Here is a 14124-nt window from a genome sequence, read left to right as displayed (position 1 = left end):
TACCCACAGTTAGGAAGTTGTTAAAACTCAGGAGAATTGATGGATAGCTCTGTGTGCTTTGTGGTGGGGGAAGGAGCAAACACTGAAGGGCCAAAGAATCAAAGTGGCACCAGCCCACGTAGCGGCCACTAAAAAGGTCCTTTTATCTGTACTAGTATTCCTGAGCTACTAACACATGAGAGGAATGGAAGGAAAACAGGCATAATGGAGGGATGAGAGCAAAACAACAGGGAGGGAATAAAGTTAGTTTTGGACATAACATAATATGTGCTCCTAACAGAAGCCAGACTCCCTGAATCTGCATATCAACTTCTTGCTCAAAGCACACCCAGGTGAAGAATTCTCTCTGCTCAGCAGTCTCCTTTTGGAACAGAAAGAAATTCACTAGCGTTAAGGTTTTATAAAGCAACAGATTCCAAGAAATGTAGGGTGTTTCATTTTACTCCATTATCTGAAATGTTGTGAGTAGGGGTTCTTTCTAAAGAATTGCCGGTAGTCTGAGATAAATGTAACAAACATGAATATTCTGATCTTCTATGTTAGAAAACAGTCCAGTGAAAAATCTTATTAAAAATTGCATTTGTGTGGAAACTCACATTTGTAAAGAAATTAGAGGTTGACTGTAATAAAAACAATATGACATTGGCATAAACACAGACCAAATAATACAGGACTAAAGACCAAAACATGAGTATACATAATTTCTGCCATTTAATATTCCACAAAGATGCCAAAAACATAGACTGAAGAAAAGAAGTCATGTAGCTATCCTCAAGTAGACCTTTCAGCGATTAAAAGTGCACATGGGGCTCAGTATGTTATTTAGAAGGGGAAAGAAAGAACATGAAGCTGAGCGGGGAAGACCTGGGGGAGTGAGAAGGGGAGGAATATAATCAAGGTTATTATGTACATGCATAAACATGTCAAAGAATAAAGCAGAGTTTAAAAGTATATGTGACTATTTTACTTATCTGGTATCTTCTAAAAAAAAAAAAAAAAAAGCAATGACCAGTTACTATTAATGATAAGCCATCTGCTCATTATAAATGTGAGAGTTAACAAGTAACTAATACATAGAACATGTATTCAAGTGTCTTTTTCCTTAATTGTTACTTGCTAGATTATTGAATGCCTGGTCTATTTTCCACAGTGCTGTAGAGTAACTCTTTAAGTAAATTTGAACTTTAATTGTGAGGCAAACTAACATTTGAGTATGATTTGGTAGCTTTCTGACCAGGGAAGCAAAGACATGTTAATTTATTTAAAACATTTTTTTTATACAAGCTATATTTTTTTAAAATAAAATACAGTGTCGTTTATTCTAGAAAGGCTAGAAAATTGGGTTTTGCTTGTACACTGTGTGTGCGTGGGGGTGATTTTATTTTTTTGAGACTATATGATAAGTTATGCCTTGTATTTTTAAAGATAAAGACAAACATGAATTTATACCCATATCAATCACACATAACCTACAAAACTGGCACAAATGTTTAAGTCTGTTAATATCCAACAGCCATGAGAAAAAGAAAAGAAGTGCAACTGCATTGTTGTATGGCTTATATTATTTAGTGTGTGCATTCCAGATCACTATATGGAACAATTATAACATCTTATGTGCATATGCTACACTTCAAGAAATTTTGGCAACATTTGTTTGCAAGAATTTCATAACAGTGTCATCCATATAGCAAATACTGAAGACACATGAAAGGCCCACCAACAGGAACTGGTTATGGTGCATAATGGAAAATACCAATACAGGTATTAAAAAAGAACACAGTATGGGTTGGTCCCCAACACCACTAAGGAAGTGGCAACTGGTACTTTCAGCCATACCAAAAAAGTTACAGGACAGCGTTGTGTGGCACAGTAACATAAAAATTAATTTTATAAGAGGGTATTTATGTTGTATACCTAAATACTGCCAGGATAAAAAAAAATACACGTGTCCATGGGTTGGCTCGGGAATTCCTGTTTTTTTCCCCTGTAGCACTTTCTTTCTAGTGTTATGCCTTAAGACCTTCTCCTGAATTGTGGTATTTTTATTTCCAACCAAGTAAGCTTTATGCCAAGGCATAAATAGGTGGTGATCACAGGACAGCTATGAAACCACTCACACAGCTCAGGGAGGAGAGGCTGAGTTTATGACACTACCCTGTAAGAAAATATAACTATGACACTAACCTGTAAGAGAGTAAAGACAAGGCATTCAGCTGGTTGTATTTATCACTTTGATACAGAAGAAAAACTAGTTAAAACTAATTTAAACTACTCAAGCTGCACTCCACGTGACAGTTCTAGACCTGGCTCTTGGAGCAGTGTGCCCCTGCGGACCTCTCCAGATCCTTACAAGGGGCATTAAGATGGCTGAGCTCATGACATAGCCTCATTCCAGCTAATAGAAACAAAATAAATTCCCTCCTCTCACACCCATCACACCTAATAAATAAAAACATCTTTCTAGATGGAAGTCAGAATTTTTTTCTGTAACAAAACAAAAAAGTATTTTCGGTTTAGCAGGCTACAACCAATTTCTATTTCTTTGTGTAACTGTCTAACACTGAAAAGACCATTATTAACTCTCAGACTATATAAAAACAAGCCTTAGTCATGAGCAAATTTGGCATACTGGCTATTCTTTATTGCTACCCTGCTTTTATCCAAAGTGAGGAGGCTCCCAGACATGTGTTATGTGATGCTGCTAGTGTCCTTTATTCTGCACTCATTCTAAATCATATTCTCATTAGGATACAGGATGGGGGGGCGGGGAAAGAAGCCACATCTTCAGTATTCTCAACCATATAGTAAAAATAACACCATGCATGAAAACTCTATTACATTAGTTTGATTTTTTTTAAAATATTAATGTTATCTCTGATAATTAAAATAATTTTTACTAAATTGTTTTGTAATCAAATATAGTAGTAAATAGTTGAAAATCTTTAAAACAATTTGTAACTCCTACTTCCTGCCCTCCCATCTCTGTATCCAAGGTAACCTCTAGTTGTCTATCAATCTAAATTAGCTAACATTTGCTAGAATTTTATATAAATAGAATCATATATTATATACTCTCTCTTCCTGGCTTCTTTCACTCAGCATACATTAGCATATATGGAGTTCATATATTACTTTTGCTTATATGGATCCTGTGATGGATGTTTAGAATGTTTCTAACTAGGGAATATTATAAACATATCTGTTTCAGAATCTCTGTTTGAACATATGCTTCCATTTCAAAATACATGGCTAAAAGTGGAATAGCAGAACTGGGCAATAAAAGGAAGCTCAGCTTCTTCACAAAGTATCAAACTGCTTGCCAATAAGGCTGTATCATTAAAAAAAAACAATTTTCCCATGAATAGTGTGTGCGTGGTCCAGTCCGCTATGTCTGCTCCGCATGGGGGAGCAGTTTCATTCATCCAGTAGATATGTGCTTTAACTTATACTGCCCTGATGACTAAAGATACTTCATGTTTTGTTTTTCATCTGTCCTATCTCTTTTAAGTGTTCAAATTTCCTGCCAATGTAAAAGTAGTGGGTAGTTTACTGAGTATAGAAAGCTTTTTTATGTATTCAGGACTTACCAGACATGATTTGCAATTTTATTTTACAATCCATAGTCTTTGCATTTTCTTTCCTTTGTCTTTTAAAGGTCGGGAGTTTTCAGTTTCTCTACAGAACCACATATCAAGTTCTTCTATGAGTCACATTTTTGATGTCACATCTTTAAAAAAATCATTTCATAACCCAACTTTTTCTTCTAAAGCAATCAATATTAGGGTTCATATTTAAATGTTTGCATTTAGCATTTTTATACACATTGAGGCATTATATGTGCCTTGATATGAGGTTGATGGTGATTTACTGCAGACAACTATCCAAATGTTTCAGTGACTTTCCTTGGGAAAAGTACGGTTTATCCACTCAAAGTGTTTTAGTTGACTGAAAATCAGTTGTTCACACACTTCTATCTTTTTCAACTCTCTATTCTTTCTATTGTTTTATTTCTTAATATCAATACCATAATGTCAAAAGAGCTTTTTAAGTAAATTCAATTTGTTATTTGAGATGTTATCATTCTGCAGCCTGGCTTACCTGAAGCTCACAGGGATCCACTGGCCTCCTGAGTGTTGGGATTAAAGACGTGTGAACACGACCAGCAAATTCTGTAAATCGTCAGCTTTGTTCTTAATTCTAAGCTGTTCTGACTACTTTAGGTTCTTTCTATGTTTGTGTGTGCACGTGTGTAGCGTGTGATATGTATACACTTGTGCATGTAAGCTATGTGCATGCATATGGAGGGCAGAAGTCAATGTTAGGTGGCTGCCTCAATCACTCTCTGTCTAATGTTTTGAGACAAGATCTCTCACTGAAACTAGAGCTCAGCAACTGGGTGAGGCAGATGGCCCAGCAAGCTCTGGGGGTCTCCCAGCCTCTGCCTCTAGAGCACTGGGGAAGAGACATATGCCACCATGCCAACCTTGTATGTGGACACTGGGGATGCAAACTCAGGTCCTTGTGCTGTGCAACAAGCAATCCATCAACAGAGTCACCTCTCCAATATTAGTTCTTGTATGTCTATATGAATTTTGAATTAGTTAACTAATTTTAAAAAATCTGACTGGGCCAGGACAGCCAAGGCTACACAAAGAAACACATATCTCGGGGGAAAAAAATCTGACTGGGATTTTGAAAGCGTGACGAGTCAAGCAAGCTTATTTTCAGTAGGACTGTTATTGCAATTCATTCTACACTTGCACAAAGTATACTTCACCATTTATTTCATCATTGATTTCTCTCAACTATTGATGTTTTCAGTATATGGACTACTCACATCTTTAGATTTATTCTTAATTACTCCTTTTGATATTATAATTCAAGTTATATATTTAAAATTTTAAATTTAGAATGTTTATTGTTATACAGAAGCACAGTTGAGTTTTATACTTTAAACTTGCATCTCCAACCACATATAACCGCTTTCTTTGTTTTACTAGCTAGATCATAGTAGCTGTAAATAATGAGTCGCACTTTCTATTCTAGATGACTTTAACTCTGTGCCTTGCCTTACTGTACTGCCTACAATATTCATCAATGTTGAAGGAAAGCAGATCTCAGGAAGAAAGTAGGATTCAGTTGTTTATCGCTAAGTATGATCTCAGCTGTGCGTTTGTCTGAGATATCTTTGTGAAGTTAAGGACACTGAGCTCAATGTTAGGACCTGAGTTTGGGTCTCAGCACCCACACTGAACAGCTTACAACTACCTGTAACTCTAACTCCAGGGTGTCTGACGCCTCTAGCCTCTGCAGGCACCTGCACTCATATGCACATACCCCTTCACACATATACATATAAGTAAGAATAAAATCATTGCAAAAACTTAGAAAATTAAGAACACTGCCTTTTCGGTGGGGAGCTTCTGGGACTGAGCACAGGACCTTGCATATGGTAAGCATGTTCTACCACCACATAACACACTGGCTCCAGCTGATTTATTTATTTATTTGTTTATTTATTTTTTTCCCAGCTGGTTTCTATCCCTGGCATGCTGACACTTTTTAACCAGCATTTTGATTCTAGATTCTATGAAATGACATTTGTGTTTCAGTTCATTAATATAGTGAGTTATAATAACTATTAAAGGTTAATCCAACCTTGAATTCCTATAATAACTATTTGGCCAATACCACAAGTTAAAAAGGGTTAGTCCCCGCCAAAACTCCTGTTGAAATTTGACTGCCCCAGTGGCAGTGTTGGGCGCTGGCTCCCATGAAGTTACACTGGGGTAAGAGGGTAACTGTCTTACAGGAGTGGATTCATTCTCCAGACAATGAGTTGCCAAAAGGCAAGGCCCCTCTCATGCCTTGCCTCTTCAGCACAGCTAGCACAGCCTTCCATTCTTGTGCTGTGCTGTAGTGTGAGGTCCTCACCATGTATCAACACTGTGCACTTGGAGCCCACCACCTCTAGAGTCACGTGCTCGCAGAGTCTCAGGCACTCTCTTACAGCAGTAGAAACGAACTTTCTGTGTATCACTCGGTCTCAGGCACTCTCTTACAGCAGTAGAAACGGACTTTGGCAACCAAAAGATTTGTTAGAAGTAGGTTAATTTTTTTTACGTCTGTGTTCATAAATGACATTACACTATAGTTTTCTTTGTGTAGTTTTGATTTCAAGGAGCTTCCCAGTGTTGTGGGAAGGTAAATCATATCTGCTACTCCATCTTGGCCAAAAGTATCTGCCCCAGAGTTGTTGTCCTTGTCACATCCAATCCTTCCTAGTCAAGTAGTTCCTACTATTATTATCACTCTACATATGAAGAAACAGGAAGTGGGGGAAACAGAGGCCCAGAATGCACTGAGAAACAGTTGCTGTTGTTTCAAAAGAACGAAACTAGATTTGAATCACAACAATAGGAATCTAAGTTCCACTCCACTAATCTTCCACTATAGCAAAGGATGTCAATAGCATTTAGCACATTTTCTTTAAACAATAAACATCTTTTTTTAGATCATGACAGAAAGTCTGCGAAAGAGTTACATAATATGATCAGAGTCTATATTTTAATCACAATGATATCTGTTAGAGAAAAAAAGAGACACTGGTTTCTTATACTTTACAACCTATTAAACTATTAACTACAGAATATACTAAAAATATTCCTTAAGAAAAAGCATATTTAATTTAGCTAGGAAGAGTTTTATAAGGTTATTCTATGATCCTTGAAGACAAAAACAAAATAATAGCAGCTATGATAGATGTTACCATTTAAAAACTGTATCTAACCCGCAAAAATACACTGTGAAATAGGCATTTTATACTATATGGACAAAGACATTTTGAACCTCAGCATTGAGAAACTTGCCTAAAGTCCGCCACCCTTTACACAGAATGACAGCTATCAAACAAGTCTCTACAGATCCAGGAGGATCTCGGGAGCTTTGCATTTGGGCTTTTGTTTGTTGTTTGGATTACAACACTGTCAACCTTAAGAAACAAGAAGCTCTGCCAAGGACCTTTGGGAAGAAGGAATTTCAACATTGGAGTCTAGCAGAGCTCAGGCCAAATAAGTGAGAGCTGAGCCTTGAGGATACTGAGACAAGTGGGACTTGGCCATGGCTGCGGAGACCCGCTCTGCTGCCTTTCCAAGGCACAGGTTCCCACAGCAAGACTAGTGGAGCACTTCGTCTAGATTTCTGATAAGCTACAGCAGATGTGGTTTGGTTAGCCTGGACTACCAACTGCTGGCTATGATGAGCACTTCCTCTTGAGAGTAAAACAAGAGGGAAGAAACAAAACCTAACAGCTATTCAACATATTTTAACTCTGTGAGCAGAGTAGTAAGCCTACATGCTTGAAGACATTGCCACGGCTCAGATACCTACACTTCCCCTCATTTTAGCTGCCAGACCTCAAAAGTTTTCAACCCTGTGGCCTTCTGTACTTTTATCTATAAAATGGAGGTGATGGTTGTACCTCGTCTGTGCTCGAGTCCCATCTGATACACAGACAGCACAACTGCTGCGCCTGAGGCTCACGAGTCATTGTGGAAGACAGGGTGGAAGGACTGTAAGAGGCAGAACAGGAAGTCTGCGGTGAAATTGTGTTTCCTAGAAATGTCACGGAAGCAACAGCCACGAAGTCTCACCAATATAGCTGCCTAAACATGACCTGAAGAAAGGATGACATCAGCAGACATGCTAGTGTGGAATGGCAAAAGCCATGAGGCCCCAACACATACAAAGAACTAAAGGCAACCAATGCTGAGGGTGAGAGAACAGTCCTCCCCAGAGAGGAGCAGGCCAACCGCACAGTCAATAACCAACAGTCAGCCCTAAAAACACACACACAGGTAACAGTGTATGGACTGAGCAGGTTGTATTCATGTATTTAGGAATACATACACACACGCACACACACACACACACATACACACACACAAAGAGGCCATGAATTTGGGGAAGAGTGGGGGTAGGGGAACAGTGCATGGGAGGGCATGAGAAAGGAAAGGGGAGAGGAAAATGATGTAACTTCATTATAATTTCAAAAAATTAAAAAGTTATTAAAAATAAAACTCAACAAATGACTTAAGAAACAAAAATCATTTAGAATAGCACCAGACACTTGGAAGGCATTGTTGAAGCCTGTTATCAGTAAGTTACTGCTATTCCTACAGTAATAAACAGGGAAATTTTATATAAATAGGTACTTTTGGAAATTCTTCAGTACAAGGAACTGAATGTTTCCCAATGTTTATTCAGTTAAAAACAGTTCTGTAATTCTAACACACCTATATTAATGTCCTATAAAGGTATTAGAAACTGACACCAAGCAACTTCTATAAGTATGCAAATAACTTATAAAATATTAACAGAAATAATCGAACACAATTAATTATACAGGACTAAACATGTTACATACTCAACAACATGCAATGTTCTTCACACGATCCAAGCCTCACAACTCTTTGTGTGAGTTGTAGGTATAAACATACACATACGTGCGCATGCATGCACCTGTGCTACAGCATACTCTGGAGGCTAGCGGTGGCCTGCAGTTGATTCCCCCGGGAAGGAAGCCACTCTCAAGCCACTGAGCTCGGTAAGCTCCACCTACAGGGTAAGGGTCTTCATGTGTGCATTTGATGTCGGGGCATCTGAACAAAAGAAGCAGCTCTGACTTACTGTTGCTATTTTGGTGCTGAGGAAGTTCGGCCTTTCTTCATCTACCATAATTTCATGTCCAGTTTTAAATAATTCAAGCATTTTGGGGATGTCACGACCAATGGAATCTGGTTAGAAAAATCAGGGAAATCTAAAATTATTACATTATATAAACAAGTAGCAAAAATTAATGACTGAAATAAACACGGATCCCATGTGAAGAAACAGTGAATACTCCATACAGAGACGCTATGGTAGTTGCTATGGGCCCCATTTCTAGTTCATGACCTCAGGTACTCTTCTCCCGCTAGGTGTGGATGAGGCCTGCAACTTGCTTTCTACCCAAGAGACAGAACGCTATGCACATGAGGTTGCGTCATATAGCGCCACAATGCCTGTCTTGGAGGAGACACTTCCTTATTGGCCTTGAAGAAGCTGCAAGACTGTGCCAACATGCAGCGAGAACAACAGAGCAAGGAAGTCTGAATCCAGCAAGGACAATGGAAGCTTCAGTGCGACAAAGAACAGACTTTTTGCCAATAACCATGTGAATCTGGAAGTAGCTTCTCAGTCAATCTGGAAGGAGAGAAGCAACTCTTCAGAGATGTCCGCTGATGTCCACACACACACACACACACACACACACACACACACACACACACACGAGCTCCCTTATATCACCCACACATGTACAATGATTAAAAACAAAGTGAGCAACTAGTAAACAAAAAGAAACTAAGAAAAAGGCAGGAGAAATACATACCCTTGAGTACATTTTGCTTCTGGGCCTCGGGCCTGCTCTTATGTGGTCTATATAAACCTGGAGAAACTGTTCCTTCCTCTCTGAGAGGCTGTTAATTGAAGATAGCTTCTTGACTGGGGATGGGGCTCATGTCTACTTTGGCATCTCAGCACTGGGACCCGATCTGTTTTGGATATGCACAGGCCCTGTGCATGCCACCACAGTGTCTGTGAGTTCATGTGTGGCAGGCCCTGTGCATACTGTCACAGTGTCTATGAGTTCATGTGTGGCAGCCCTTTCATGTCAAGAAGACGCTGTTTTCTTGATATCCTCCATCCCCTATGGCTCTTTTGACCTGTCTGCCTCCTCTTGTGCATAATTCCCCCAGCTCTGAGTGGGGGGTTTCATAGGCATCCCATTTAGGACTGACGTTCTGAGGTCCCTCGCTCTCTGCACACTGTCAGTCGTGGGTCTCTGTGTTAGCGCCCATCTGCTGCAGGAGGGAGCACCTGTGACGATGGCTGAATGAGACACTTCTCTATGGGTAGAACAGCATCCTGTGAAGAGTCATTCTATTCCTCCTTTTAATTCTTTCTGATACTGTCTCATATATTTTGGGGCTCTGTTTATAGATGAGTGCGTGCCTTTATTGTTATAGATTATCCAACTTCTCCAATATCAGGTCTCATCTTAAAGATCTAGTTTTTCTGGCATTAATACAGCCAATGACATTCTCTTACTCTTGTCTGCACAATTTATAATTATCCACAATTTTACTTTAGTCTATGTGTTTAAAGTGTTTCCTCTATAGACATAGTGCAATTAGCTTGCTTTCTCACTACTTCATAAATCACCTTTTGGTTGGAGTATGTAGTCCATTTGCAACTGTCGTAACACATGGCTGGCTGGATCAGAAACGTGTGTTTCCTACTAGCTCATCATGTTTGTTCCTCCGTCCCTCCTATACAACCATTTTTTTTTTTATCTTAAACAAAATCACATCTCTTTTATGCCACTATATTTAGGCTATGTGCCTTTTCAAGGTGCTCTGTGGATTACAATGATCACCTTTTTTATATCATAAACTACTCTACATTAATACATGTACCAGCTAACCTTCCTTCCTCTGCCATCTTTACTTCATAATCACTGTCATGTTGAAACCTAGTTGACTTCCTGTAGATTTGTTTTTAAGACAATATCCACTAAGCTACTTAACCAAAATTAGAGAATCATTCCAGATTCCTTTAAACTTCATATTTAATCAGTATTCTACCTCTTCTCCATCCCATAATAACCTTCTTTGTCTTCACTGCCATTCTAACATTTACTGTCCTCCTGTTTCTGGCCCACTACAACAGCCTTTACAATGTCCTCCATTTAAGTTTCCACATCCTTGCATGTCTGCCCATGACTTACATACCCCTAGGGCATTCATCTGATAAGAAAACCATAGCTCATGGTTCTGAACATGGTTTTCAAGGGGTCTCTTCTACAAAGAGGATAAAATCTAATCTCAGTGGAATGGCACAAAAAGACCCAGCACCACTGCCTATCACTGTCTAGCCCCATTAACCACCACTATCTGATAACACTCCACATCCACATTACAGAAAGCAACTTAAAACTTCCTGAATACACTCACTCTTGACTGACTTTTTTACATTACTGGAACCATTTCTCAGGCCTAGAATGACGTCTACACGTTAGGAAAGCAAACACCTATTCACGATTAACCTTTCAACTGCTATCTTCTTTACACAATGTGATTCTAAGAAGTAGTTACTCACCCCGATAAACAGGCTGCACATTTCCCAACACCCCAGGCACTGTAAGGCTTCAGTTTATTCTTTGCTGTCTCTTCTATTAACATGTATATTCTGAAAAATGTGACCTGTCTTTTAATCTTTCAATTTTCAGAACATAGTGGGCACTGAATAATTACCCACATATTTAACAAACGGGCTCTAATAGTAGACCTGACATATGGAAGCACATATAAGTTCTCCTAAAGCAACTGTGCAAATGCAGAACCACTTTTAGGAATCTTAGGAAGTTGGTCTACACATAGTATGAACTTTTTGTATACCCAGTTTGTGCTAAGCTCTGCTTTCGTGGTGTGTGTGTGTGTGTGTGTGTGTGTGTGTGTGTGTGTGTGTGTGTGTGTGTGTGCATTTGTTGACATGAAATACAGCTTGTAGATAAGAATTGATGGTCCTCAGTGATTTGATGCCTCCATTTCCTTGTTGCAAAGTTCACTTAGGGTCACAGTAAGGGATACAGCCAAGGCTGAGAGGCGTATGCTTTCTGTTACTCTATTTTGGTTTTCAATAGGAGCAAACATCAGGTTCCCGTGGCTTTGGTCTGTACAACTGACCTATACTTGCTCTCCATTTTCTTTTCTCTGTGTGTTTCTACATCTTCCATGCTGTCCTCTCCCTTGAATACTCTGCCCTGTTTCCATAATGAGCATGAGTCAGTCCTTCACTGTAATGGAGCTTTTCTTTTTTTCCTTTACTACAGAAAACAAAGAAGCAAGGAAGGAAGGAAGGAAAGAAGTTAGGAAGGAAGGGAGGAGGAAAATTGGAAGGAAGCTAGGAAGGAAGGGGTGAGTTAGAATTGAACATGGTTAAGTTTTAGGAAACTGTGAAAACTAAGAGCTAACATTTGAGTGTGGGGGAGACAGGATCTGTGACTACAAACGGGAGCACTAGCTTAGATAACTAGGAGAGGTGGCTCCAAGTACAAATAACGTTTGGTAAGCTAATTTTAAAGACTAATTTTAAGGACTGGTATAAAGACAAAGAACTAAAATTGTACAAGGCCAGCTCAACCAAATGAAGGCTTGAATGGCAGGTGCACACTCCATTTGATGAGACAAATCTGCGTGTAATGACGTGCTGAAGTTAGCTGCTAGTTCCAGGACATCAAAGACTTTCCCCCTGTGTTCAAAGCCATCACCCATCCAGTTAGGCATATACCAGGTGTTTAATTAGCATAAACACAATTATATTTTAAATGTATAAATTATACTTAATCCATGGTTCAATCGAGTTAGTAACTTTGTATCTTCTTTCAACTGAATCCTGCATTAAATGGTGATTAGGAGTGCACACATTTGCAGAGTGACTATCCTGGGCCAGATACTATTCTAGGACACAAGACAATAGCAACAGAAAAAATATTGAGATGTCTTTAGTCTAATAGTAGGAATTGAACACATATTGCAGATAGACACAAAAAGTTAATTCAAAGACCCAAGAAAGTAAAACACTCAGCATATATATGTGTGAGAAACAGCACAGCAGGCCCTAGGGCTGAAATAAAGAAAACAAAGTTCACAGGAGGATTATCCATAACACACTCATAATTAATCTACTAGTATAATAGTACCTACTTCTTAATGACTCTCCCACATATGAATAGTTTTAAAACTAGTATGGGAGGGGGTAGAAACTTGTTTTTGCATTTTTTCTCATATACTTCAACTTCAGTAATAGAAGTAATACTTGGAAGCATAGAATGTTATTTCAAGACCTAAAGAGTACTTTAAATTTTTACAACTTTAGCATTTATGATACTTGCTTTGCTTTACAGGAAGCAGACACAGGAGGGTGTGTGGAGTTCACTGCCCAGCCACCTAGCCAGTCTTGGTGAAAGACCATGGCTCAAAACGTAAGGTGGATAGTGACTGAGGAAGACGCAAGACATTTACCTCTGGCTTCCATATGCATACACATATATGTACACACACACACCTGAATATAGGTACACATGAACACACACATGCATCACATAAAAGGAAGCATGTCTATATTGACAATGAAGGAGATTCACAGAGTTCTTGGCGAAAAGGGGCAGCAAAACCAAGCCAAATTCTTTTCAAGCAGGTTTTAAATATTTTTCATAAAAACAAAAAAAAAAAAGTATTGAGACAACAAGCAAACAAAAATTTGAAAAAGTGAAATTGCCTATAGTTATATAAGAAATTAAAATAAAATATGCTATGAAAAGTGCACACTGAACCCAGCCAAGATGGTCACACCCACTCCTGTTAGCAAAACTGAGACAACACGTGAACTAGTGAGCTGCAGTGGCTGGTTCTTGCTGTAGCTTCCTAACTCCTATTTTCCCTTAGTGGGTGTTGTTGGATCTAAGAGAAATCAAACACTCTGAAACGAGCATCTGAACAGCCTCTACCAATGCACAGTACAAGCCCCATCTGCTCTCACGCACATCTGGTGTGTTCATTTTGAACACTGACAGGCTAATAGTTTGTTTTCATGCTTAAAGAACACAAATGTTTTGCTGGTTCTGTTAAGCAGACGCTGTGGGGGTGAAGTAAAACATCAGAAAAAGGGATGCTGCCATTCTTCCTGGTGCTGTGTTAAAGCACACAGTTGGAGGAGGGGGACACACACACTAAAGGCACACAAAAATGGACAGTAGAAAGGATGGCTCATTATGAAAGTAGAAATAAAGTAACTCTCCCTGGTAAAAATAAAGACTTAGACAGGAAACTTGCTATTTGGAATAACAAGGTTATTTGAAAACCTTCTAGAATTAGAAAAAACAAAAAACAACACCAGAAATGCTAATGAAAAGAGTAAGAGAAATGGAGCCAGTGAGTTACAGAGAGCTACAAAGGCAGCAGCTAGTGCCTGAAGCCTAGCTGAGCGGGACAGCTGTGGTTGAGCTGCACAGGCGCAGGTGGC

General features: G+C 39.0%; 1 protein-coding gene across 1 annotated transcript in view; it reads right to left on the bottom strand.

Moving 5' to 3' along the window:
* Mrpl1 (mitochondrial ribosomal protein L1) overlaps positions 1-14124 on the bottom strand; it is a 53360-nt gene that overhangs the window by 13424 nt on the left and 25812 nt on the right. The window contains exon 7 of the mRNA XM_051170180.1: positions 8689-8795. Coding sequence (XP_051026137.1) covers positions 8689-8795 — 107 coding nt within the window. The remainder of the gene's footprint in view (positions 1-8688; positions 8796-14124) is intronic.

The sequence above is a fragment of the Acomys russatus genome, chromosome 28, assembly GCF_903995435.1.
Source record: "Acomys russatus chromosome 28, mAcoRus1.1, whole genome shotgun sequence".
NCBI lineage: Eukaryota > Metazoa > Chordata > Mammalia > Rodentia > Muridae > Acomys > Acomys russatus.
Note: the sequence above shows the minus strand (reverse complement) of the source record. Positions and strands in the feature narration are given on the sequence as shown.